The sequence below is a fragment of the Aspergillus pseudodeflectus genome (assembly GCF_044049435.1).
Source record: "Aspergillus pseudodeflectus strain CBS 756.74 chromosome Unknown BJX68scaffold_15, whole genome shotgun sequence".
In the NCBI taxonomy this organism is placed as follows: domain Eukaryota; kingdom Fungi; phylum Ascomycota; class Eurotiomycetes; order Eurotiales; family Aspergillaceae; genus Aspergillus; species Aspergillus pseudodeflectus.
In genome coordinates, this window is record NW_027263791.1 from 352,926 (window position 1) to 379,875 (window position 26,950).

At 52.4% G+C, this 26,950-nt stretch overlaps 9 protein-coding genes and 1 non-coding gene across 10 annotated transcripts; 5 read left to right on the forward strand and 5 right to left on the reverse strand.

Annotated features, from left to right (window-relative positions):
- Positions 1-1,431: 1,431 nt before the first annotated feature.
- Positions 1,432-3,404, forward strand: BJX68DRAFT_254466 (uncharacterized protein; the record flags this gene model as incomplete). Its single annotated transcript, XM_071042889.1, has 2 exons — positions 1,432-2,356; positions 2,422-3,404. The coding sequence occupies 2 exons, from the start codon at positions 1,432-1,434 to the stop codon at positions 3,402-3,404; spliced, it is 1,908 nt and encodes a 635-aa protein (XP_070900501.1).
- Positions 3,405-3,827: 423 nt separating this feature from the next.
- BJX68DRAFT_234557 (extracellular serine-threonine rich protein) lies at positions 3,828-7,500 on the forward strand. Its single transcript, XM_071039765.1, has 3 exons — positions 3,828-4,600; positions 4,655-4,840; positions 4,898-7,500. Exons 1-3 carry the CDS (start codon positions 4,538-4,540, stop codon positions 7,109-7,111), a joined length of 2,463 nt encoding a protein of 820 aa, XP_070900502.1. The 5' UTR covers positions 3,828-4,537; the 3' UTR covers positions 7,112-7,500.
- Positions 7,501-8,981: 1,481 nt separating this feature from the next.
- On the reverse strand, positions 8,982-9,059 carry BJX68DRAFT_t67. The gene has a single exon. It is a non-coding gene; the product is annotated as a tRNA-Glu (tRNA).
- A 100-nt stretch (positions 9,060-9,159) lies between these two features.
- BJX68DRAFT_234559 (uncharacterized protein) lies at positions 9,160-11,563 on the reverse strand. The gene has a single exon (XM_071039766.1). The coding sequence runs from the start codon at positions 9,527-9,529 to the stop codon at positions 9,245-9,247; it is 285 nt and encodes a 94-aa protein (XP_070900503.1). The 5' UTR covers positions 9,530-11,563; the 3' UTR covers positions 9,160-9,244.
- A 457-nt stretch (positions 11,564-12,020) lies between these two features.
- Positions 12,021-14,143, forward strand: BJX68DRAFT_56819 (caspase family protein). The gene is made up of 8 exons (XM_071049415.1): positions 12,021-12,204; positions 12,253-12,428; positions 12,476-12,841; positions 12,889-12,933; positions 12,979-13,054; positions 13,102-13,198; positions 13,267-13,487; positions 13,605-14,143. The coding sequence occupies exons 1-8, from the start codon at positions 12,110-12,112 to the stop codon at positions 13,804-13,806; spliced, it is 1,278 nt and encodes a 425-aa protein (XP_070900504.1). The 5' UTR covers positions 12,021-12,109; the 3' UTR covers positions 13,807-14,143.
- Positions 14,144-16,707: 2,564 nt separating this feature from the next.
- On the forward strand, positions 16,708-17,745 carry BJX68DRAFT_56830 (uncharacterized protein). The gene has a single exon (XM_071049416.1). The coding sequence runs from the start codon at positions 17,009-17,011 to the stop codon at positions 17,654-17,656; it is 648 nt and encodes a 215-aa protein (XP_070900505.1). The 5' UTR covers positions 16,708-17,008; the 3' UTR covers positions 17,657-17,745.
- Positions 17,746-19,942: 2,197 nt separating this feature from the next.
- Positions 19,943-20,245, reverse strand: BJX68DRAFT_265564 (uncharacterized protein; the record flags this gene model as incomplete). Its single annotated transcript, XM_071045275.1, has 1 exon — positions 19,943-20,245. One exon carries the CDS (start codon positions 20,243-20,245, stop codon positions 19,943-19,945), a length of 303 nt encoding a protein of 100 aa, XP_070900506.1.
- A 1,045-nt stretch (positions 20,246-21,290) lies between these two features.
- efm7 (putative nicotinamide N-methyltransferase Nnt1) lies at positions 21,291-22,562 on the forward strand. The gene is made up of 3 exons (XM_071039767.1): positions 21,291-21,711; positions 21,768-22,340; positions 22,387-22,562. The coding sequence occupies exons 1-3, from the start codon at positions 21,568-21,570 to the stop codon at positions 22,450-22,452; spliced, it is 783 nt and encodes a 260-aa protein (XP_070900507.1). The 5' UTR covers positions 21,291-21,567; the 3' UTR covers positions 22,453-22,562.
- A 33-nt stretch (positions 22,563-22,595) lies between these two features.
- BJX68DRAFT_234573 (uncharacterized protein) lies at positions 22,596-23,066 on the reverse strand (the record flags this gene model as incomplete). The annotated part of the gene is made up of 1 exon (XM_071039768.1): positions 22,596-23,066. A coding segment is annotated over exon 1 (178 nt), but the record flags the coding sequence as incomplete, so codon positions are not given.
- A 487-nt stretch (positions 23,067-23,553) lies between these two features.
- On the reverse strand, positions 23,554-24,084 carry BJX68DRAFT_265566 (uncharacterized protein; the record flags this gene model as incomplete). Its single annotated transcript, XM_071045276.1, has 1 exon — positions 23,554-24,084. One exon carries the CDS (start codon positions 24,082-24,084, stop codon positions 23,554-23,556), a length of 531 nt encoding a protein of 176 aa, XP_070900509.1.
- Positions 24,085-26,950: the final 2,866 nt, after the last annotated feature.

A 26,950-nucleotide genomic window follows, 5' to 3' on the forward strand; every position in this document is an offset into this window, starting at 1 on the left:
GCTGGATTCTGCCATTGGGCGTCACTCTTGATCTGCATTCTGGCTGCATGTCTATGATCTCTCCAGTCTCGACTCTCAACCTCCTGTTTTTGCGTCAGAGACGAAGAGCCGTCATTCATCACAGTCATGCAGCTTCTCCAGATGAGTCATTGCCCAGGGATTACTGCTTGGTCGGACATTTTAGTTCCAATGTCCAAGCTAATCAGATGGCTGGTGGGAGTCATGAATAGATTGACTGCTGTAAGCCTGTAACATGTCTGGTCGATCGAACGCAATCCGCAGTTAAGGTACCCAACCAGACAAGACCACCTACTCCGGAGGAAAACTCTTGTCCGGCTACAGACCCTTTTGGCAGCTCAGCACAAGCCAGCATTGCCCTGGCACATGCCATCAGTCCTCGCCTTAATTCGACATTTGCACGCTTCTTATCATCGCCGAGTATATGCTCACAGCCCTCTCTGTTCAGTCATAGTCACTCCCCCTCAATACAACTTCTATCAAAGCAGTACAACTGATGACCGAGCTGGAAAGAAAAACTGAGAAAAAGTAAAAAAAAAAGATGCGGTGAGCTGCTGTCCGCCAATAACGACGAACCCTTTAAATACTATAACCAATCATGATGCTGATATCATGGCCGACGGGCTCGGGATCCACCGGCTCAGGCAAGAGGCTCCACTTCAGCGAATCCGAGGCAGGCATGGTACTGAAATCTTACAATACCATACAGCATCGCTCCCTGCTGGGAATCTGATCTTTTCTCATAATAACATCGATCGCAACCTCACCCCTCTTTTTTTTCCTTCCGCCAGCAGTCCAATTCCCAACCACGCTCCAACACTTCATCCAAAGCCTTGTCATTCTATCTTCCTCTTTATACATCAGATATCGTCAAGGGTCCTCTCGCCGCCATGGCCTCCGTTGAGCTGTAGATTCCTCGCTGGGGCGGCCGTCTCCTGGCGCCCCAGTCCAGCAGCTCCGAGTATCTCCAATTTGACTTGACGATTATCTGTTCCTCTTTCGACGCAACTCCCAGGAGCGTCGGAATTGCCCTTCAGTACATTTACGGAAGAAGCACTTGGACGTCCGAAGCGGGCGGAAAGGTGTTCTCGTCGCTATCAATCAGCCATCCTCCTACCTATCCTCCCTCTCTCCCCCGATCCCGACTTTGCCGCCATTCTTCCTCTCACTCTCTTGAACACGACGATAACGGCTCTTTGACGCTTTCACGACCAAAAAACTTTCACCGAGTCTCCCGCCAACCCTCTAGTACCATTCCGCAACTCTCACCTTGGGTATTGACGCAATTGATCCCATCTGCGGGTAACAAACTTTGTCGATTCCACTCTTCACCACTCCCGCCTATCCTGCTTGCTTTAAAGCAAACCTTGAACAAACCTTGGAACGTAGACAACTCTATTGTTCTATTACAACATGCCGAAAACTATTCCCTCGAAGCGCGCCCTCAAGGGTGTCGCCAAAGACAGCCTCGAATCCAAGAGGTCTAGCAAATCTGTCTCCCTGGGCTTGAGCTCCAGCAGGAAGCGGAGGGCATCGTCCTCGACGGTCTCCAGTCTCTCGTCGGTAACTTCGATGGAGGCACTCAGCAGTGACGACGAGGCGAATGATTCCGAAGACGCAGACGACGAAGATGACCAACCGATTCTCCTTACCCCGTCGTATGGGAGCAGATCTCATAAGGCGGGGATGAAGTCGACCAAACGTGTCAAGACGACGAGGGCCGCATCGGACGATGAGAGCGACCAGGATATCAGTGACGGACCCGACTTGGACGACAGCTCCGATGATGTGTATGCTGCTGTGGATTATATCAGTGACGGTGATGACGAAGAGCAAGATGTTGAGATCCTCGAAGAACTGTTGATTGTAGAATCGGAGGATGAGCACGATTTTGGGAGTGCCTTGAACTCCGGTGTTAGCGATACCCACGACTGGGCTGGTCCCACCGTTTTTAATGATGACATGCTATTGTCCGCTGCGCCGTTCTTCGATGAGCACCAGCTGTACAGTGCCATGGAGGCCTTTGGAGAGACCGATGTGGCCAGTGAAACCGCGGTGGAGACCCCTGTCGCGCGCCGGGTACACTTTGAAGAAGATTCGGATTCATCGTCTGACAGCGACTCGTACACGGAGGATGAGATCCCATCCGACTTTCTCCACCAAGATAGCCTCGACCCTCAGTTGCGCCGCATGATTGAAAGTGACAATGAGGCTGTCCGCCGGTCATCCCGCCGTCAATCCGATGAGATCTATGGCGATTCGGACTATGGCCATTCTAATATCTACCACGTTGAGTCCGATGCCGAGGCCTCTGAGGGATCCTCGAGTGGCTATGAGAGTATGCACATCACCATACCACCACATCATACTCTCAGCGTTCTTAATTTGCTAACCAACCACAAGCCGATGATGGCGAGACCACAGATGAAGACCTTCCACCTCCCGCAACGATCACTCATCCACGATCTATCCTCCGTCGCGACTCTTCTGCCTCGCTGGTCACCGGCGTTGAAGAAAAAATCGAGCCTACACCCCGCCGCAGAAGAGGCCCTATTATGGGAACATTCGTTGCGGACCCTCACAAGCCAGTTGCCCTGGTTGACTGCACTGGCAAACATCTTGTCATCATTCCCGCCTACGCTTCATCCCGCCATGACTGGCTAGAATCCGCTGCTACCAGTGCCTGCGGAACCGCAAATAACAGCCCGCGTGCAACCACAATGCACCTCATTGACGAGAGTGACACGGACGCACTAATGTCACCAAATCTGGATTTCAGCCCTATGCTAGCCTCGAGCGCCAATTTAATGATGACAGCTCTAGGCAACGACATTACCCCGGGGGGTCAGGTCATGGGCCCACCCGAGGCATTCTACCCAGCCCGCGACTTTGCCATCGATAGTTCATTTGAGGATGACGATGACGAGGATGATCCCGAGGCTCAACTCAACGTGGACGATTTTATCGACTTTGGAGATGGTTCATCGGACGAAGAACTTGACAATGCGTTTGATCAAGACGCCCTGGCCTCCCCTAGGGCAACCTCCGCCAAGGGTGGTACGACCGGGACCCCCACTCCGAACCGTGGTGGAGATTCTCAGCAAGCTACTACTAGTGCGGAGCGATTCTTGAACCACCTTGATCGAGGCATTGTGACTGCGTTCCGCCGTAACCACAATCGCTACCAGGCGTTGCTGCGACTTCCGCAACATCGCGAATTCATGCCGGCCAACTCCCCGTCCCGCCCAGCAAGCGTGTTTAGACACACTCGCCATGCAGACCAGCGTACTCCTACAAGGAAACGCAAGGCCAGTGGATATTCGGGCGGGGAAGCTGTGCGGCGAAAGCTTATGAACGCTCAGCGTCACAGCCAGGTCCCATTTTGAGGGCGACCATTAAGTAATAGATAAATAGTGTGTTTGTCAAGTGTTTCGGTTGCTGTATCACTTTGACGCTAAGATGTAGGGACAGGGGTTCCAGGGTCTTTAGGGATTAGCGGAGGACATGATCCATGACCAAAAGTTTGAGTTTGATGACGATGATGATTCTCCTTTTCTCTGTTTCCTTTTTTTTCCCTCTTTACTTTTCTCCTGTTCGATCTACCTGGAGTCGGGGCGGCTTTCGGGATATACCTCAATCTCAATCTCATGTTACAGAGTTGTTTTCAATTTAGCAGAGCAGAAAATCGATTTAATGTGATTGGTTCAATCTACTTTAAATAACCTTGGGCAAGCTGGTGGTTTGTTTTTAGATCATCAGTTCTGACGATCGCTTGTGGACTCTGGAGGAAGAGCGCGTGGGCGAGTTGCGAGCAGATCCGGGCATCCCGGGGACGGTTCAGCGCCTAACAGCAGAGTCAGGAGCTTCTCCTGCAGTAATCTACATCTGGCAGGACAAGCCTGAACCTGTCAAGCACCAGCGCCTATCATGGGCGGTCAGTATATTAATAGCCCCGGCGAGACGCTTCTGCAGGCCGGGCGGCTGCCCTGCACCGGGCGCTGATTGGGCGTGGCTTCGCGCCGGCTGCGGTTCTGCGACGAACCAGTGCCTGGATGGCTTGAAAGGGCTTGACCTGCGACAATGGCGCTTTCAGGTTGTCTTACCTGCTGCCAAAAGGTTCACCTCTGGCAAGATGCACGCTGCAACCATGCTTTGTCGCCAGGCTACCTGAGAGTGGAGATGCTGCCTTTGTTGTGCTGGTCCCCTGGCGCCGGTGTGTCAAGCATGAAGCCTTATAAAGACCCTGCGGTTCTTCCCCCTCTGTTACTCCTCTTCTTCTTGCTCAGCTTCTTCTTCATCTTCAGGTTCTTGTTATTGTATCTTGTATCTTTTCCTTGTTTCAGACACACACACTCGTTTCTGTGTTGTCCTTCTTTCTCGCTTCAGTCTTTCCTGTCCCTCTCTCAGTATCGACTGGTCTCGATATCTCTCTCTACCATCTTTATCGGTTGCCTTGCCTTGCATTACATTCCATTACTTTGCATTGTCTTGTTGACTATAGACTACTCGTTCTTTCATCATGAAGGCCGCTTCTCTGGTCTCGCTCCTTTCCGTCCTGGCCACGGCTCGGGCTACCGGCCTGGTATGTTCCCCTTCTCTATGGAATTCAAACGAACCATACTGATGTTCTATACAGTGGTGGGGTAGTGAGGAGTGCTATACCGCTCCTGACAACACCGACAACGAGTGTACCGATGAGCAGCAGGTTGGCTTCAACTGGGAGAGTCTCGGCTTTGGTTCATTCTCTTCCTATGGTGGCCTGGACTTTTCTGGCTTCAGCTGCAGCAACGGTTTCGGTGGGCTCCGTACCCGGACCTTCAACGTGAGTAGTCATGTGCTTGACTGTACGGTTCTATACTGACTTGTATCTTCTTCTTAGAACAAATGCATCACCGGAACAGTCTCCAAGGGCCTCGAGAGGTCTTCCCACCCGTCCATCTCTTGCGGTCAGGACAAGCCCGGATTCTCGATCAGCAAGTTCCAACTCTTCACCTCTATCAAGACGGACGTTCAGATCTCCTTTGGCATGCCTGATGGCTCCACCTGCAGAAAGGTCGCCTCGTGTGATTCTGCTGGCTCAGAAGTCGTCAATGACCAGTGCGGTGGTGCCATCTCCGTCAGCTTCCAACTGCCCGACCACAGTGAACACGATGACTGCGACTTTGGTATCGGAACAATCGACTTCGGCTGTGGGCCAGGCAAGCCTACTTACACTCCTCCGGCCCAGACCCAGACCACCACACACACCTCCTCTGCTTCTGTCCCTACTCCAGAGGTTCCTGTTGTGACTCCCTCTGAGACTCCTTCTCAGCCCGACACTCCTACCCCAGATGTCCCTGTTCCTACCGATGAGAGCCCCGTCACTTCGCCTTCGTCGAGCATCCCTGTGATCCCCACTACTTCGTACGGAACTCCTGGCAGCAGCTCTATCCCGTACACTATCTCCACCGTGTACACCACGAGCGAGGTTACCATCACTCAGTGTGCTCCTACCGTGACCAACTGCCCTGCCGACTCGACCACCGTCACCACCTCAACCATCATCGTGTCTACCACCTGGTGCCCAGTGACTTCTACAGCCCCCGGTGGCCCTGAGGAGACTTCTGACGTGCCTCCTCCTCCCGAGCAGACCTCGCAAGTTCCCCCTCCTCCTGCCGAGACCGAGACCGAGACCGAGCCGTCAGAGACTCCTGCTCCCACTGAGACCCCTACTGTTCCCGAGACCACTCCTGTCGTCCCGACCAGTGTTGACTCTGGCTCCTCGTCTGTTCCCCCTGAGGATTGGACTACCACTGAGATCACATACACGACCGTGACTGTGTGCCCCGTGACTGAGACCACCACTTCCGGCGACTCGACAATCACCACTGTCACCAGCACCACCTCGACCATGACTCTGACTTCCACGACCACCATTTGTGGTGGATGCTCCGTGACCGAGACTCTCGAACCAGGCCCTACATCAACACCTGCTGTGCCGACATCTGCCAACCCCGTCACCACCCCAGAGGTTCCTGTCGGATCGACTGTTACCGAGATCACTTATACCACTGTCACTACCTGCCCGGCAACTACCACGATCACCAACGGTGAGGAGACAATCACTTCGACTTTCACCACTGTCTCGACCCAGACCCTTACTGAGACCTCGACTATCCCTATCCCGACCTCCGTCAGCCCAGAGGAGACCCCAGAGGTCCCAGTTCCGGAAGAGACTGAGACTGTCACTGAGATTACCTACACCACGATCACTACTTGCCCCGTCACTACCGTGATCACCACTGGCGACTCTACCATCACTACCACGTACACGACCATCTCGACGGCCACGATCACAACGGAGACAACTATCCCCGTGCCTACCTCTGTCTCCCCTGAGGAAACTCCCTCCGCCCCCGTTGACACTCCTTCCACGCCGGTTCCCACAACCTCGTGCCCCAACGTGGTGCCCAAGTGTATCAACACCTGGCTCAACCTCCTTCCCGACTGCAGCTCCAACAGTGACATCTCTTGCTTCTGCCCCGACGCCGAGTTCACCGACAAGGTCATCTCCTGCATTCAAGCCTGGGGTGCCTCCACCGAGGAAGTCCAGGCCGCCCTCTCCTACATGGCCGGTATCTGTGCTGCCTTTGTCCCTGAGAACCCTGGTATTATTACCAACGTTCCTACCACAATTACCCTGACTCCTCCTGCTGCCCCTACGCCCACCAACGTGAGCCCCGAGGAGACTGAGTCCCCAGCACCCACCTCCGCCCCGTGCACGACAATTACCTACTCAACCTACACGGTCACCGTCCCGCAAGTCTCCTTTTCGACCGTCACGGAGACCGTCGGCGGCGGCGGCGAGACAGGCGTCGACGCAGTCCCAACCTCCACCATCGAGCTGATCCCCCAGCCCACCGTGGTCCCCACCACAACAGCCTCAACCACCATCCCCAACCCCTGGGCAAACCCAACCACGCTGAGCACCAACGTTCCTTCTCAAACCTACACGCCGTCTCCGGCATCTCCAGAGTTCACGGGCGCCGCATCCCCACTGCGCGTCCCCGTGACCTGGCTAATGGCATTGGCTGTGCCAGTGCTCGCTCTCTAGTAGAGCAACTTTACTCTATCTCTTGAACAAATCGTTTCCATTTATCTTTTCCATCTCTATTCCATTTCTACCTCTTGCATATCCAGTTCATAACTTTATCGACTCCATTTTTTTCTCCCTGTTTAATGTCTCTTTTTCCCGCTGTGTAATACATCTCTCTACCTCTCTGCCTGGGACGTGACTGCAACGATTGTATCGAATTTTCTTCCCAAGCGACCTTTCATTAATGCATTCCTACGGGACAAAGAATCACCACATATCCATGTACATTGCCTATAAAGACTCTGTCATAAATTAAAAGTGCGAACAAAAATATAAACTAAAACAAAGTGAACTGGATTTGCTTGTTCTGATTCTCCTTGTTTGTTTATAAATATGACTAGTATTCTAGCCTTAGAGATAAATTAACTGGGGAGGCAGCAGGTCGAAGACTTGTCTATTTATATCTTCCCTTCATTTTATCGAGTGTTTGTGGCTGTTCGGAAGCTCTGGCCGAGCACGCGGTTTCCCGTTGTTGAATCCTGCCCACTTACTCCCTCCCTTACAACCACCTCCCTGAAACATTGCTCCTCCAAACGACTACCTCATTTCCGTGTTCTAAAACGGGCACACTCATGTTTTCTGTCGCCATGACTCCTCTACTATCTGATACATTCCTAAGAAAGTGAAAACTCCTGACTCCTCGACTCCGTCAAGCAGCGGGTAACGAGTATAGTTCGGGACTCCAAGTTCTCCGCCGCTCGGCCGTCCGTGATTTTGACTGTACCAGTCTCACATCTCACCTTTTCGTGGCAAATATCTGCCTCGGCGCCGGAAACATATTCGCAACCTCACTGAACGCGAATTGCTGTTCTGCACCAGGATCGCGCTACGGCATTAGACAACCACCAGCCCGAACAACCATCCATTGCCTCCTCAGGTCTAGAGTCGCACCTTCCTCACGGCTCGATTTGGTACAGATGGAAAGAACGGCCGGGAACCTGGCTAGTCGTTCCTTCCTGTTCTGTTCTAGGAAGGTACCCCCCACCCCCAAACCGCTCCTTCCTTGCTCGGCCAACTGGATATAAATGGAAGGAGCAACTCTGGGTCGTTCCTTCCTCGCGGGGTCGAACTCGATACAGAGGGAAGGAGCGACCGGGCACCTGACCAGTCGCACCTTCCTCCTTTGTTTTGGGAAGGAACGATACTGGGTTGCCCCTTCCTTATGGTTGACCTTGATATAAAGGGCAGGCGCAATGGACTCAATGGACTCCTAGACAGCCGTTCCTTCCTCGTTCCTCGAACTTGATACGAAGGGAAGGAGCGACCGACACCTCGACCAAGTTCGCTCTTTCCTCTTTTGGATGAGGAAGGTGCACGCCTAGGTTGCACCTTCTCTGTTCGTCCAAACGAGTATAAGCAAAAGGTGCGACCATGAATGCTCCTTTCTCGTGATTGAACCTTGCAGAAAGGGAAGGAGCGACTGGTGGAACTGGTCGCTCCTTCCTGTTCCTGTCTAGGAAGGCGCAATCGATCGTTCTTTCCCAACGAAGATTTTCCTACCCCTTGGTCGCTCCTTCCTCCCTGTTGGGTAATTGGGTACACCCATCGAAGGACAGCACGGCTGGTGACTCGGATCTCACGTGAAGAAATGGCAGCAGCTATCTGGCTGGCGTCGTCCAGGTATAGTAGCAGGAGTTAGGGCTCGTAGAGGGTTCGACAAAAGGTATTCACCCGAGTATGGGTTGTGGCCATAGCGATAGCATTTTCCCTTGCTGAACTTATTTCTTGAATCTGAATCACCGTCAAAACAGTATCATAAATAAATAGAACTTCCGAGTCGGAAGAGTCCCGCGTCATGCCAGCGATAAAAAGGAAATCAAAAAAGAAACTCCGATACGGGGAATCGAACCCCGAGCTATCGCGATCACGTGAAAGGCGATGATGTTAGCCGTTACACCATATCGGATGAGATGTGTTATCCAGGAAATATTCTACGTCTATAAGCCCAAATCATTGCACCAAGTTTCAGTTCCGCCCGTTGGTTTTTCCAAGTGGTCTATATGGAAGCCTGCTTGGGGGAAGAATGTTTTCGGGGCGAGTCATTGTCTGTAAACAATATTACGTACTTTGCCTTCCCTACAACATAACCGATTACGACTCTCTGAGTGCTATGGCTATAACCAGATACCGTATTCCTGGGACTAAGGAAGGCGAAGCGAGACCGCCAGATATATATAGTTCATAGCACACCGTGAAGTGCGTTTTGGAGCCGGATGACCTTATGTCCCGCGCCACGGGGCTCCGAATGGTCATACTTTCCCTGTAGATAAAACTGAATTTTGAGGAAGGAGCGACCAATGCACCCCCCAAAACAAAACAGGAAAGAACGGACAGCCGAGCGATGGTCGCTCCTTCCCTATATGATCGGTCGGTCATCCATGGGAGGAAGGAATCACCAAGGCCGGGTGGATCGTGCCCTCCATTTTAGGCACATCCGGAATAATCGAGGAAGGAAGGAACAATCAGGGCCCCGGTTTCCTATTCAGAGTGGGAAAGAACGGCGGACCGGGTGGGGTCGTTCCTTCCCGATATAATCGGTTGGGACAATGAGAAGGAACGACCGAAGATCCACGGGCCGTTCTTTCCTTCTGAGGTACATCGAGTGAATGAGGAAGGAACGACTGAGGAGCAGTTTCCAAAATCAGAATAGGGAGCAACGACTGGGAATAAGGTGGCAGTCGCTCTTTCCCTCTCTACTTGGTTGGTTGGTGGGAATCAATGGCATTCTGGAAAGATCCTGAGAGGGTACAGGATGGAGCCAGCCACTTCGAAGGGAATAAGTAGCGTCCGCTTTGCTGAAGTAGGCGTAGAGTTATAGAGCAGTCCGAGCAGAGAACGGATGCTTCCCGCTGAGTAGTGCTGCAAGAGCGCTACTAATCCCCAGACGAGGGCCTTGTGATGTTCATTCTGCTGTTTGTCAAAGGTGGACTCGGGGAGCTCCAGATAAATGCACATTCAAGCCCGTTTTCGACTTACCTGGGCCGAGTTGGCACACCAAATGAAGCAAGAATACGCCATCAGCTCAGAGTATGGGAGGCACAAAGGGAGAAATCCGAGCCGGCGCAAGGCCGCTCGGGCACTCCCGAGGACGGGCAGCTGGTGAAGAAGATCGATACGGATTTACTTTCCTCGATGAGGTGATGCCTGTCCCTTCCCTGAAAAGGCACGGATACGAGCTGGCTATGATCGCACGATGGGATCCGAGGCCGAATCTAAATGATTGACCGGAAGAGCGCTAGAGGCCGCAGCTTGTTCGATAAGTGCGTTGTGATAGGTAAGAGCTCGGAATGGATCAGGGTGCAATAACGGTTCTGGCTGTTGGTGCGGACGAAGTTCATATTGTCAGGCAATGCGAACTGCTGAGGCAGATAGAAGACGGATAATAGCGTGAGTAGGCTCCTCATGAGGTGAATCGCTTCCTGATCATCTGATGGCCAAGCCCTGACACCAGAGTACTTACAGGTATACAGGTATACAGCATCTCGAGGCGATTGTTGTAGCTTCTGTCAGGACAGGCGTACCGCACGTAAGGCGGGCGACTCTTATTCATAGTGAGCGTTGTGCGTAGGTACCGTGTCTCCTGGCTGGCCTCCGTTCGTAGTAGACTGGGATATCACAACAATTTCAACCATTGATGTTGCGTAGGACTGCCATTGACCGCGAGGACATGACCATTCATAGACGTTGATTGCATGACTTTCCTCCACGAGGTCGAACCATGGGTGGAAGCTTGATTTCCTCTTGATCCGAATCCGTTGGTGTCTTGAATGCGTTCGCCCGAACAGTAAGTCGGCATCGGATGAGGTCATCATCGTGAAAGAAAGTGGGTGTAGGATGTTAACTGGTCGATGGACAGCATACAGTGTGGCTGGTCAAGCATAGTTGGTCTCAGGTGAGGAAGGTTCTCCGTCCCTCAAGGTTGTCCTCTAGTTTGCAGAGAGTATGGTCCTTTCGTCTACTCAGAGACCCGGATGCCGGTGAGCAGAATACGCTTTGGCAGAAGTTCGGGAAGCCAAGGAGATGAATCCAAGGACCGGGAGACGGCCCGCCAGAACCAGACCCAGTATCACATTGTCTGCCACGAGGGGTATAGTGTCTAGAATCGACATCGGCTTTTGAATTGCAATCCCCGTTTGTCTGCAATATTTGTCGACGGTCTTGTGTTACCCAAGGCGCTCCGATGTCAAGGGCCAAGAATGGTGGCTGTTGGCTCGAATCCAGAAGGATGGAGGTGCCGATGTGCCGGGACGGGGCGTTGGCGGGGTCAAAGGCAAAGCAGTCATGACAGCGACGAGCATGCAACGGCTGAAATCAACTGCGTCGCCAAGGATGAAACCATTGCCTCTTTCAAGTTTGTCAGCGCTAGACTCAGCATTACGCCCTGTACTCCAGAGTAGATTCATAGTCAGCAGACTTTCAGCGGGGCACATCTACGTAGCGATCTGTCAACACCGGCCAATGTGCTTGAAATAGAAACCCAGCTTGCCGATAACCGAAGATATGCGACTGCCTACACCAAATCTCAAGCAAAGGGAGAGAACCGTTTCGCCTGCCCTACGGGTGGGGCACGGACAAGGCCCGCTTGCAGCGACGGTGGACGAATGGCGGTGCGGCGTGAGCAGGCATCAGCCAGCCCTGTTGCGGTCAGGAACGCCCGGCCAACGATCTCCTTTAACGGGCTCAAATCCCTGAGGGAGTCCATCCTGCCACATATTCATTTTCCTCATTTCTTGTCCTCGGCGCTGCTCCCCGCGATAGAGTGTGTGCTAGCCTGCTGAGCTTGTCTGTCTTGTGTTGTTTGAAGTGGGTGACAATAGCCGAGTGGTCCCCACCTGCCAATAATAAGCCCATCGAGTCGGCTCAGCTTCACCACGCCAACACCGGTTTTTCGTTGCTGGACCAGACGTTTGATTGCGATCAATATACCGGCCACTGCAAGCAAGTACTAGAGGATTGATGTACTACCACCATCCCCCGCAACCGCCGCCTCGTCCGTCGAGTTGGAACGGCCCCCAGCCCCAGCACTGGCCACCCCCTCCACAGCCTTACAGGTACGCTCCGCACTCCTGCGTCCGGATCGAAACGTTAACTCTGTCTAGTCCATACCCTCCGCAAGCTTATCCTCCGCAGTCTTATACTCCGCCTCAACCTTATCCACCACCGCAGCATTATCCTCCGCAAAACTACCGCGATCCTCGGTACTCGTCGCCCTCGCCATACGGCACACCGCCGCTACCTCCTCGGCCGCCCACTGGCGATGCCAGATCTTACCCAAGTAAGCGTCTTTCTATATCTGAGTATACTCGATAGCTGACAAGACAGATTCTCCGCCCTCATGGGGCCCAAACCTCCCTCCCCGCCCACCGTCGGGCGCACAGCAGTTCGGCCACGGAGCGCCATCCAACTATCGCTTTCAGTATTCGAACTGTACAGGCCGACGAAGGGCCCTGTTGATTGGAATCAACTACTTTGGTCAACCGAACCAGCTGCAGGGGTGTATCAACGATGTGACCAACGTGTCTTCATTTCTGCACGAGCGGCACGGCTATCGCAGGGAGGATATGGTCATTCTGACCGATGACCAAGAGAACCCGAAGAGTGTGCCTACAAAGGCAAATATACTGAGAGCCATGCAGTGGCTTGTCTATGATGCGCAGCCGAATGATTCGCTATTTATTCACTTTTCTGGTACACCTCCTGGTCCTTTTTTTCTAGCACTTGACTGACGGATTCAGGCCACGGTGGACGGACGCCTGATCTTGACGGTGATGAGGATGACGGTAAGCTCTTCCCCTAAACCAGTCCGGACGACACTGATGTCTTAGGCTTTGATGATGTGATATACCCCGTGGACTACCGTACCGCTGGCCACATTGTAGACGATGAAATGCACGACATAATGTACGTCCGGCTACCCATTTTCAGGCACAGCAATGCTAACTCTCCAGGGTCCGCCCCCTCCAACCTGGCGTACGCCTAACAGCAGTCTTCGACTCCTGCCATTCTGGCACAGCCCTAGACCTTCCATACGTCTACTCCACACAAGTCCGTCCTCCCATATCTCAACTCACGCTCGAACGAACGAAGCAAAGCTAACAGTACAAAACCAACAGGGCATCCTCAAAGAACCTAACCTCGCCAAAGAAGCCGCCTCGGACCTCTTCTCAGCTCTAACCTCCTACGGCAAGGGGGACCTGAGCGGCATGGCGCAGACAGCCATTGGGTTCTTCAAAAAGGCCGCGATCGGCGACTCCGCGCGCCAGCGCACAATGCGCACCAAGACCTCCCCGGCTGATGTAGTCATGTTTTCGGGTTCGAAGGATGATCAGACTTCGTGCGTCTCTCCCCCTCCCAAAATTAGAGCCATGGAGCCACGCTAGCGAGCTAGCTAGGCGCAGCCAGGGCTGTATCTGGAACTAGAGCCAGAGCTAACAGACATATTCATCTACAGAGCCGACACATTCCAAGACGGCGAAGCGCGCGGCGCGCTCAGCTGGGCATTTATCAAAGTCCTCCAGCGCAACCCGCACCTGAGCTACGTGCAGTTACTGAATCTGATCCGGGCCGAGCTCGAGGGGAAGTATACGCAGAAACCGCAGCTGAGCTGCAGTCATCCTCTAGGTGAGACATCACTATCCCGCTCTTTTCTTTAGACTATGGTCTGGGCTTTCCGCCCGCTAGTCTAGTTGCTAGTTGTCGCTTATCGCTAACGGTCGGTCGGTCGGTTTCAGATACCAATTTGTTATTCGTGATGTGAGTTTTTCGAGGGAGGGGAACGGAGGGGACGCGTCATCGTTGGAGTTGTGTTGTCTTGGGTTTCTTTGGATAAACCAGAGACTGCGCGTTGAGACTGGTGCCTATTTGCCGAATTTCGAGGCGTATGGCCTTTTTGCATTGTGCGTGGCCTGGGTGGGATGAGAATGCCTATCTATGATCTTTGGTACTGGTTACCACTTTCCCAATCCGTACTAGGAGAGAAAGAGAAAGACAAAGAGTCCAGAATAATATGAGAATGATCCGACCATCTAACCGCGCGGCAAACCTGTTTATACCAATCCGTCACCGTAAGCGTCCACGTAGAAGTTCACGCAACTACACATCTAAACCGCGGTTCGTCTACCACCACACCATCATCCTCATTGGTCGATGACCTGGCTGTTCCACGAGGTACAGTGACAAAACCACCGGGAGACGGGGTCTGGACGAGATCCCGGGCGGTTTGCCCATGGTACGTTCGCCGGGGAACCGAGGGATCGAGAGATCTAGCTGGGCCTGGGGAATGTCATGTCTTTGATATTTATGTCTTACGTTAGTATACTGCTGAGACATGAGGATAAATTTAGCTCGCATACTAGTGTCATGTCTCAGCAATGATAACCAGAGGATTATTCTATCCGATCTATCTACTGCTTTTGGAATCTTCAATAATGATAGATTCCGTAATCAATGCGTGTGTGCTCTCTCAACATACAATTGTAAGCCAAAAAAAAACCCCACACGAACCATAACTCACATAAGCTTTGTGACGTCAGCATCGGGGATTGTAAAATATGGGAGGAGAGAAAAATGATAATCATCTCCAGCTTCGGTGCGGTAAACGCATGGTGAAACCATGCTCCAGGGACTCCACGAGGGTCACCTTGAAAGGGAATTCGATCATCGTGATCGTCAAGGGCTCGCGCTCGAGTCTGGAGACTACTACTCCGTAAAGACTTGGAGGCAGACTTGAACAGTCTGGACACTGGAGTACAACGGAGACCACGTTGTCACCCAGTGCATCGCACCATACTCGGTACCTACAGCAGAGTGAAGTGCCGTAGTATCGAGTACCTAGCGAGAACTGCAGGATCGTGGCACAAATCTGGTCCTCCGTACCAAATCCCAATCTCACGTCGTACAGCCAGCACAGCACAACAGCGCATCGACAGCAATCAATGATCTCTCTCTTCGAGAATATTCCGAGCGCACTGAGCGAGCACAAACACACGGCTATCACCGTCGGCCACGATGCGGATAGGGGTTGAGACGTGGGCGCGAACGCTGGTCAGATGATGTCCTCATCATCTCATCTCATCTCATCTCGACTCATGCCTGTGTTTGTAAAACGACGTCGGATGGTTCTCTCCGTGAGATCTGCCCATTTACCGCTCACTCGAAGCTCACACAGAGGTTCAAAGGACGGAGGAGACCACGCCTCTATCCTCGGGAGCCGTGTTCGGAACGTCGAAGCGAGGACGGAAAAGCGAGACAGTATTGATCTTCAAAGGCCAATAGCATTGCAATTTCTCGCACGCTCCTGCGAAACCCACACCCAAGTCCACATTTCACTTTCGCAGTCCACTTTTTTTTTTCTCGTGTTTTTCCCGGGGAGTCGCTGACTGATGAGATGGGATGAGATGAGAGGATGAGGAGGGAAAAGCACGACAATCATCTGTTGCTGAGTGGGGGCGATCGCAGCGCAGCGCAGCGCCAAAAAAAAGGAAGAGAAAAAGAAAAACTAGCGCGTTTTCGTGACGGGTTTACCTTGCAAATGGCAGCATGCCAGACAACAAGGCCGTGGAGGCAGGCAACATCATTATTATTCATTCAATGTTCTCTTGAGTTTCCACAGTAGTGAGCAGCACTGCGGCAGGAGAAAAAAATGGTGGCAGCACACTAGACTCAACACGAAGTAGTCTACGAATCTTGCTCTCTTCCCCACTGCGCTAAATCGACGGATTGGAAGTTTGGAACCGCCACCGCGCCCTCGGTTGGCTGGGGACGCGGGCTTGATGATTCCCGGTGGCAGGCGGCCTCTAAGGTTTTTCTTTTTTTGGCACACTGTGACGACTGACAGGAACAGGGGTTACACTGGGCTTGGAACAAGGGCGGGCTGCAGCCTTTACATGGGGATTCGACGGCTGAAATGTTTGCAGTGATTGCGACATGCAAGAACAATGTGCTGTGGTATGCTGTGATCCGGCTGTGTTGGGAATCCTCCCTTCATGTCGAGGGGGGAAAAGGAGAGGCGCGGATGTGATTTGCTGCTGGAAACTCCGCTGGTTCCGCTGTGGTTCCACGGCGCGCTGAGCTCGCAGCTACGAATCTCCATACGTATGCCATGCTTTTCTGGCTCTAGCTGCGCGACCTCCCCGGCTTTTTGGTTTCTACACTCGTCGGGCAGGCCACACTGCCGTACATCGGTGTAGTTGTTCAATTCCATTCCGGAGCGTATGGAGCGGGCGAGTGAAATGATTGGACAGAGCCACGTCATTCAAGGTCACCACTCGACGGAAATCGGGAGGCTCAGACAGTCAGCCTCGAGTCAGAGTGGCTCCTGGTGTCTGATCTTGAACTGAGACAGTAATATCAGACTTGGCATGAGGCGAAATTTGCATCAGGTTGAACTGTTTGCGAAAAGGGGAGATGGCCAGCCAGCCATCTACACTCACACAGTGTATGCAAAGCTCAGAAAGAGTATCCCCCGACTGCAACAATGCAACAGGAGTACAGATCAGATCCATGCAAGGCGAACTCTGGATGCTGATGCTCCGCCTATGAGAGACTGGATGCTCAATGGGATCGCACCTTTCCGACAGTTCCACACCCTCTCCTTGGTCCTGTTTTTCGTTGCTTTTCCTCTTGTTGGGTTTTATTTTTTTTTCCAGGCCAACGGGTCCTCCACTCGGCCCCTCTGCTATAATTAATTTGTATCCCCCGGAACCCGTCGTTTCGTTGTACTTTGCCCTCTTGTCTGGTCAATGCTGCGCAGTGACCTGATCAGTGACCACACCACATATATGCGTCCATAACAACAAAACAACATCAGTTCTCCCATCTGCACTAGGAGAACAACACGAAACAGCAACAGACAAGATGATCCTCCCGTCCGCGTCCTCAAATTCCTCCCAGTCCTCCTTCGACAGCCCCATCAGCCCTCAGCAGAATGCCGCCTCGTACAGCTGGTTCCCATCCATCCCGCGCCGCAGAGTCGAACTCCCCAAGTACCCTCGCTTCTACTCAACACCGCTGAACCAGGACCTGCCCGACTCGACCCCGCTACAGATCTACGGCCTGGAAGAGCGCGAGCCCTCCATCGCCGAAAAGCCCCGCCGCTTCGTCCGCTTCTCTCGCGCCCTCGACGACATCAAGGAAGACTTTTCACAGCCCCAGGCCCGCGGCGGCGCAGACGCAATCCGCGCCCGGAGACAGTCGACGTTCTCGTCCTTCTTCTTCGACAACGGCTCGACGCCGACGTTGAATGGGAGCGCTAGCGTCTCGGGATCGGGATTCTCGCGCGCTAGCTCAGTCTCCGGCGGCCACGGATCCCGTACCAACAGCCCCGACTTTTTGAGACCTCCCGTGCCCCCGATTCCAGAAGATGTGCCCATGTCTATGAAACCGCTACGGCGGCTGAGTCGCCGGCTCTCGACGCTGAGTTTCTCGCAGAGAAAGGCAAAGTATCGGGGTGGGAATGCGAGCATCTCACAGCCGAACCTGATCGGGTCGTCGAACCACATCTAGCCGGTTGTTGGCCCCCTCACATGCTCAACTCATATCGACGCTAGCTGGCCAACCGTCGAGTTTAGTCTACATACCGGCCTCTTTTTTCTCTACTATTCGATTTATACTTCATGCATGCAGGGGTGATCGGCGCCCCTGCAGAAAATCCAATAATGGATCCGTCTGTTTCATATCGCCATGACAGGTCGACTACAACATACTTGGCTAGTCTTGTGCTTGGATCAGCACTACACCAACCACACCAACTACCACACTACACTACGCACTTCCTTACTGCCAGCCACTGCCACACTACCTTTTTCTAATCGACCAAGGCATCACTACGATAATACCTACCCCCTACCGACACTCTTCTTGTTACCAACATCGAGCTCTGTTCGAATACACGGCCTGCTCCACCATCTCCTTCCTGATCATCATTAAAAGCACGCACTACAGTTTCCTACTCTGTTTCTAGTCGTTCTCACTGGCATTTACACTTGCGATGCGTTGACCTTCAACTGCGATTCAGCATCTTCGGCGTCACGGCGGTTACCTCGTATTCGGTTTTCCTGCAACTTGTTCTCTTTCCTCTCTGGATATCGCTTTGGTCGTCTTCCATTTTCCGTGTTGGATATTGCTTTAGTTCCTTTTTCTCGTTTCCGTCGATTGCGCTTGCGATACGACTTCCAGTTGTACATACCTCCGTCTTTCTCCCATCATTTGTCAACAGGGCAGCGGACTGGATTCGGATTCGGATTGGATTGGGATATGGATTTCTGCATTGATACATTGTCCGAGTACATACTTGATCAATACTATTCATGGTTCATGATCTGAACAGACGAGTTTGTCTTTTTTTTTTTTTTCTTTTCGCCTTCTCCCGGATAAACTCGACAGCCTCCGAGGCGGAAAGAATCGTCGTTGATGCCGCGTAGTAACACCGACGCCGACCACCAACCTTGGAACTACCATAGCAAGAGTGTCCGATTCTCTTCTACAGCGCAAGACCAGATCTGACCTTGACACATATAGGTGGTAAGTACTCCGTAAGCAGGGATATCCACTGCTCGAGCTCAAACATCCCCACAAAGCTTCTTAACCCACGAACGCTGCCCTACCCGCCCAGGACCAAGGCTGCTAACAACTTAAGCTCTTAATAGCCACATCCTAATAATATACTTCAGACACCCATGCAAGATAAGCTCCGCCGCGCCACGCCGCGCTAGGATATCCTCCGAAGGTAGATCAGGCTTCGATGGTTATTCGAGAACACGGTAGAGGCTAGACTATAGTACATGCCCTAGTTCATAGGGCACTGATAAGGGACCGGCATCCTCCGACCCGTGCGGTTCCGTCCACGGGTGGGTTTAGCTGGATTCGAGTTAGTGAGGGGCGTGTTTGGTTCATGTACGTATTGAGGGACGGGGATCATGTTTTGGCTAGGCCAGTCGGCGAGTGATGACTGATGCTGATCTCAGGGTTTCGTGGTAAGGTTTTGTTCACTGGACCCTGAACTCAGTGAACCGGTGAATTGGGCCTTACGGCTTAGGCAGTCCAACACGGAGGATGCTCCGTGCACATGAAAGAAGTCAAGACTATTCTCCTTCGAGCCTCGGGATTTGTCCCCGTATCTACTTGGTAGGGTTAGAGCAATGACACCATGGACAATTGTTGGCTTCATTCTCGATCGCAAGGATCGAGGGCCGAGGCCTGTTGTCTGCCTGTTTCGTCAAGGTTGAATATGCTTGGAGGAGCGAGCGAGCGGCGGAGACGCCCAGACCGAGGCTTGAGGCCAGATGTCGGTATTTCTCCGGTGCAGCGGGTTATTGACCACATTTTGGTGAGATAGAAACCAGTCAGTTTATATTATCGTCTTCGTCTTCTAGACTGTATCGCATGTATAAAGTAAGAGATAGGAAAATCAGAACATGCTGAGAACGCCATCCTGGGCCAAGAGAACAAAAAAGAGTACAGTTTCTAGTCCCAATCGAGTCAACCGAGAATAGCGAGACCTTGCACTCGCGAATATAACAAAAGGGAAAGAGTATATAAAAGAAGAGGAGGGGAAAGAAAGATATCGCGACCAAAATCCATATCCGCGCCTGTAGACACCATCCATCCCACGATTTCCCATCGCAGTCACCCACCCCCACGAACGATCGACTCGAAGAAAGGAATGATCATCCCAACCCCGCACAAAGTCGCAACGTGCAAGTCTTGCCTTGGTTCAGTGACCGATTATATCATCTTGAACGTAAACCGCAATCATGCTTTTGAAGAAATCATGCTGAATCTCTGTATGATCTATAGTGAAATGCCCTCTAGATCCCGCGTAACGATCGCCATCTGCGCCCGCTTCGCGGCCTCTGCGACGAGGCTAAAGTCTCGTATGAAGGGCGCGGTCGCGGCCGGGCCTCCTGCTCCGGCTATTTGGTGCGGATATAGCGTGGGGTTTGACGTGGTCTGTGATTGTGTAGTAGCGTCGTGGGGCGCTTGGGTTTGTGGTTGTTGTGTGGTTTGGAGTTGGGTTGCGGAGGGGGAGGTCATGTTCGACGAGGTCTGGGGATTTGAGGCGGGGAAAGTGAGGTTCGTTGCGGTCGTGTTCATTTTGGCGGTTGTTTGATGGGATGAAGAGGATGAGGGTGAGGATGAGGATGTATTCAGTATTCGAGGATGTGATTGTTTGATCGGCGAGGGTCTTCTGGGGTACTCTTCGAGTCGCTAGGTAACGATGACCTCAGGTGGGGAGTTCGGAGAGGTGGAGGAGATTTGGAGGAGACCTGGTCGGAGTGTGGAGATGAGAGCGAGGTGGATCTGGCTCTTCCTGGGATAGAGGCTGATCGAAGATGATGGGGAAGGTGCGATGAGAGTGAGGACAAAGAGAGAGAAAGTGAGTGACAGAGGATAAGAAGGCAGAGAACAGAGATTGTCTGAATGAAACTCGCGATAATGGGTTCCACGTGGGGCGCAGTTGAAAGTTCGGGTACTCGACCGCGGTATGACGTTCGGCAAGTCAATCTATTTTCTCCGAGAGTCGTGACGCGACGAGATAATGCAGTGCGATTGTGATGATTAGATCATGCAACTGATGCCAGATGCGCGGATTTGATCGGAGATTTCCTTGATAAACAAGTTCTGGAAGATTTGAGAGTTACAAGATTAGGGGTCCTCAGGCTGAGGCTGGTGTTCCCACAGGCTGCACTGATCGACGGAGACGAGGATTTTCCTCCAATCCCAGGCCCCAGCGTTCGTCGCTTGAGTACAGCGTTGTACAATCGGTTTTGCATGCGATTTCGAGGTTACTCGTGCGTTTCAACGACTTCAAGTTCTTCATCGAAATCTTCAGAGATATCTTTCTAATCCTCCGGTCAAATGCTGCGTCTCGGAGAGCATTGGCCCGAAAGACGCTATCCACGCATACGATCCACCGCGGGCACTTGGTCTTGGCTTGAAATCACTGAATCAGGCTCAGCTGAGCCAGAGGGCGTCAAAGCCGCTTCACTTCACCAATGCAGCAATCTTGACGAGGCGAGATCCGAGGATTGCTCTGATGGTCCGACGATCCGCGCTCTTCTCGACAATCAAGTCTATCCCTGCTCAACCTCGCCGGCACACTCCAGCAGCAGCGAGCATATGCCATTCCACCATGGCAGAGAAGCCGATAATTACCCGTGTATCGGAACGGTATCCCACGCCGAGCCGGATCTGGGGAAGCCACGTGATGTCATGTGATATGCGGGCACAAAAACCAGTACGCTAGTCCTGATCTGGCGGCAATTCACCCCGCCGCGGCCTCCACCGACCGATGAGAATTCAATCGCATGATTTTGTGATTGATTGCGTCCTTATCGCGCCGACGCATTCCTGAGTTTCGATACAGCCTCGGTACGATCAATCTGAACTGCTCAGCTGTAACCCTGGCAGGCACAATGGCAGACGAGTTCGACACAGGCGACATGTTCAAGGATCCGGAGGGGTTCTACCCTCCGGAGAAAGAGCCTACTTTTGCAGAGCACCGCATGCTCTCAGGCCAGACGGTGCGCGTGCGCCTAGTCGGAAGCCACCCCCTCTATGTACATCTCCCGCAAACGCAAACCCCGGTATACGCCCAGCTAACATCTCTATGGAGGGAAACATGCTCTGGAACGCAGGCCGCATAAGCTCCGACTACATCGAGACCAACGCCCCCACACTCATAATCGGCAAGGACGTCCTTGAAATCGGCGCCGCAGCAGGCGTACCCAGCATCGTCAGCGCGATCAAGGGCGCGCGCACCACCGTGATGACCGATTACCCGGACCCGGACCTCGTCGATAACATGCAACACAACGCCGATGCCTCCGCGTCGATGATCCCCACCGATCCTCCGTCGAGATTATACGTTACAGGCTATAAATGGGGGGCTGATGTGGAACCGCTGCTGAAATATATTCCTGAAGAGTCGAGGTCGGAGGGGTTCGATGTGCTCATCATGGCGGATGTCGTGTACAGCCATCGCGAGCATGGGAATCTAGTCAAGACGATGCAGATGACCTTGAAGAAGACGCGGGAGGCGGTTGCGCTGGTTATTTTCACACCGTATGAGCCGTGGCTGCTACCGCAGACGGAGAGGTTCTTTCCCCTTGCCGAGGCCGGTGGGTTCACGGTTACAAAGGTGTTTGAGAAGCTAGTGGATAAGGTCTTGTTTGAGGATGACCCAGGGGTATGTTCTCCCTCATCTATCTGGGACCGGTTGCTAACTGCAATAGGATGAACGACTGCGGCGGACGGTATTCGGATACGAGCTGCGCTGGTCTGAAGACCAGCTACGATAGACATGGTACCATACCAGGAGTACAGGCATTGGATAGACAAAACTGCATACAGCACATAGATTTGCTCAATTGGATTCGCCTCACAGAGGCTAGACCCTACAGGCGCTCGCTCTTTTTATACCCCGGCTTGAAACTGTCCCTGCCGACAATTGACCCACCGTAAATACGAACTGCGATCACGAGTTCAGGTTATTACGCTTACCTTTCTCGCACGGTGTCCTGAGAAGATGATGTGCCGTATTCCGTAGGGCAGACCCATTATCAGGGCGAAGAACCATGCTTGGACCGCTCTTTCCGTTTTTACGAGACAGCCGACAGAATAGGAAGGAGCGACTAGCAGATAAAGCAGGAACGACCAAGTGACCATCTGAGTCGCGCCTTCCTCATCTTGAAGCAATCCACCTCGAAGGAAGGAAGGAAGGAAGGAGCGATTGACTGCTGGCTACCGTACCTTCCGTACTGGGCTTATTCGCTCTGGAAGTGGAAAGAGCGACTTTTGACCTCAAACCTAGGGATCGTTGGTGATACCTAACTGTTCAATATCGACGTGCTCTAGCTGACGGGAAACAATCCTTACAAAAAGTGGTCCAGCCGAGTCATACAAGCCCCGTGGTCACTCGTCCTGGTGTACCAGGGCAGCGCTAGCAAGCGCAGGTATCCGGATCCCTAGTAAAGCTCGAAGAACTAATTAATCACCTGCTCACCCTTCCAGGAACCATCACAACTAAAGCCCGTATACCGCCGTGGACAGACCGCAGAACGTCTCGCAATGGACCAAGGTATACCAATATGCGCATAAACCCCATTTTAGTCTTTCTTGATGCTTCCTGAGCCTGCAGCTTCTTGTCTACGCCAGCTTCGCCTTCGCATACTGGGACATTATGGTGATCCTCGCTACTCGATGCTATTGATCACTGCGAGTATCGCGGTACTATAATTGAGGGTACCTAACAGCTCGAAGATACAAGACACAAATTTGGATTCAGATTCGAAAACATAGGTATCAAAAATCCAATCAGTTAACCAACAAACGCCATCCCAAACCCCAGCGCAGAGGAACCAAAAACCAAAAAAATAAAACAAAAAAAACACACACAACTTTCAACCAGTAGCCGCCGACGCTGCCCTTATCTGCAGCACTATAGTAACCAACGCAGTTACAATGATTTCATCAATCAGCCCGGAGTCCTTCCCAGCTGCACCGGCACCCGCACTCACACCACAAGGCCCCAACAACTCCAACATCCCCCCCTTCTTCAGCGAAAACCCTCCATGCGGCCGATACGTCGCATAAACGATCCCATCTTCATCCACACAATTCAGATACAGATGTTTCCACTTTGACGCCTTCGTCCAAATAAGCTTCTTCCCTCCGAGAGAAGGCGCCGCGAACCCCCTATCGAAACGGAGTTCACTTTCCCGCGAGAGGACCATGTCTCTTCCGTTTATCCGGATGTCGATGGCGTGGCTGAAGTGGTGGAAGGATGCTGTCGCTGTGGATGTGGATTGCGAAGGTAGGGCTTGGGCTCCGTTAGGTTGGATTTGGCTGTGGAAGATCATGTGTGGTTTCGTGTTGTGGTTGTCGATTATGTAGAGGAGGGGGCCGTCTTTGGTTCCTTCGTTTACGCGCATGTGCCGGCCTGTGAAGCTGGTGAAGGCGATGTCCAACACCCGGGGGTATGAGTGGTTGGTTGCGTTGTGGGGGGATTTTTCGTCGGGATGGGGTTGGTACGGTGGTGGGCTGTTGGAATTTATCCTGAGCAGGGACTGGAGTAAGGAAGTAGGAGATAGTATGAAGGAGAATTGTTTATGGGTAAGATAACATAAATTCAGAGATAACTTGTCTGGAATCGAAGACTATATACATAAATGTAGCGCTCATCTATTTACGCGCTGCGACCTTGCTTCGCCTCAGCCACCCCGCTGTCAAGTTATTATAGATTAACCAAGAAAGAAACGATCTATCAAATGCGGCACTAGCTCACTTGACGTGAAGCTAAGCGCCTGGACCGGGTTATCCCTGGCAAGCCCGAAGAAAGCTAGCGGAGTGGCAGAGTATATCAGCCTTCAGGGAACCCAAGGGCCAAAACGGCCAGAATCGGGGCTTGATTCTCGGTGGGACAGCCCTCGACCGTATAATACTACTCGCTACTTAAGCCACTTTTTTGCAGGGTGCGGATTAACACCAGTGCCTACTATATCAGCGATCTCCAAAATAATTCACCCGGATATCAGCTCGGTTCTCGACGAAGCAGACTTGATTCCTATCGTCCCCCTCACAACCTCCAGGGGCTGCCATGACCCATTTGCATACCGCAAACCCCATAACAGCAGTCGGGAATAAAAAGCACAACTACGTTGTCGACACTTTAACCCACGAGACGCCCCGAAGTGTTCTGTCACCGCTCCCAGCCCACCCAAAGCCTCTTCGAGCGCAGGTGCTGGGGAGAATTGGTCTGTGCACCCCCTGACAAGAAAGCCCGACTATGAAGGTTCTTGGGCTCAACTTGACTCGAGAGAGAGATGAGTTGACGGAACTTGCCCTGGAGTGTTCATGCCGGTGTTCTATCATCGGGGCAGATAACTACTCCTTGGTTTTAGTTCTTCGGCGGCCGACAGATTGAATAAGCTGAAAATTGTTTGAAAGTATGCGAGTATTGGCAGCCTTCCGCGCCGCCAGATACAGGGTGCTTAGGGCAATCAGTGCCCACGACCCGGCACGAAGTGAGATCTGATGACGCGGAAGCTGGGAGGGACCGGGCTGGGAGGGAATCCTGGAGAATATAGTCCTCTTCAGAGCTGATGCAATGCCAATGACGCCAGGACTGAAGCCAATTTTCCAAGCAGTTATTTGAGAACTTATCGTTCCCCGGAGTCTGAGGTAAATCTGGCTCTTTTGCCAACATACAAATACCCGTTTGCGGCGTCTGCCTTGGAGAGACTTCCCACGGTACGTTGCCCCATGCTTTGAAGTACGGCCCAATCCATCGCATGGAGTTGTATAGCCTGGTGATACAGTGGCTCAAGTGTATGAATTAATACACCATTCTCAAGGTTTCGCTGAGTTTGCGCGGGTACTTGGTCATTGCGGACCAAGGCGATAAGGAAGAGAATAGTATCTGTTCCACCGCAATCATGAGCGGATGAGAAGTATAGGGTTGAAACCGCACTGGCAATGGCTCGCTCCGGGGCTGTACTGGGCCCTTTAGACTGCACATGGCTTCAAGTTGCTTTGAGGATATGTCATGCTCTGGCAAGGCCTAACTAAAAACATAGATAGGCAGTTCAGCGGCCAGACTGAATAATTCTCGTGTTGAGGGGAACTGCTGATCTCAGGATTATCGTATCGACCAATCGTGAAGTATCTTCAGTACTACCGGCCACGAGGAGGAAGGGGCAACCCCTTTTGGCTTCGACGACGACCAGGTTAAGCCCGAGGATAAGCAATCTGTATGCTTTTGTTCATACCCGACGAAATAGCTGGCACGGGGCTTGTATAGTCGAGGCCGTTCTATTGATGAGTCGAGCCCTCTAGTTTACCGATTATTGCACCGTGCTTGAATTATTCTTGCTGCTGATCAATCCACAGGACGAACAGGATGAGAAGCAGGCAACCCAATGATGTTTGATATGGTTCTCGGGCAAAAAGCCCTGAAACTTTCACCCCGTACATCTCGTTTGTACACCACGAGATGAAGTAGTTTCGAGATCCGGCTTCTTTGCCCACGTTGTTGCGGCAGGACTGGCCTGTTCCTAGTACGGAGTCAGGAGTAGGATCAGACATAGTAGTAGCTCCGCGGTTGAAGAGCCGCCGGCGGGTGTAGACGGTGCGGTGGAACTGTCAGGTACAAGGGCGTATCGTTTGAAAAGGAGTGACCGATTAATATTGGCTTGGTGAGATGAGTAAAGAGTAGAGACGGTCAATCCAATCAAGGACATCTAGTAAAGGAGCATTGGCTTTTTCATCAGGGCAAAGCTTCTTATAGAGCTAGTTGAGGATGCCCTTGAAGTCGTCTGCGCAGGTTGAAGAAGTAGTGCCAACCATTCCAGAGGTTTAGCACACGCAGCAGTCTTTCCTCACTAAGCACAGTCCAGACCTGCGATGGAGGTATGACAAGAGTGCTAGCCCCTTGTCAACCCCAGGGTGGCGTTAATTGTGCCATCAATTATCTTGCTAATTTCTGGAGACAAACAGATCAACTGGACTAGTTTCTCGCCCATGTTGCACCCCTTGATCACAGCACGGCGGTAGAGCACCGAGAGGATGATGGGTCTCCATAAATTTACATGAGGCGGCTCGTATAGAGAATAGCCCATCACTTTCTAAGGTTAAGATTCCCCCTCGTATTGCCGTCATTGGGTTGCCTACAGCCTAAAGTGGGCGAAGATGAACCCCACTTGAAATGTCTATCTTGGCAGAACTGCCCAGCCTATGCATACTCATAGAAGGCGCCAGGCAAAGCCCTAGGCTGGGGTGTCGTACAAGGGACGATATTAT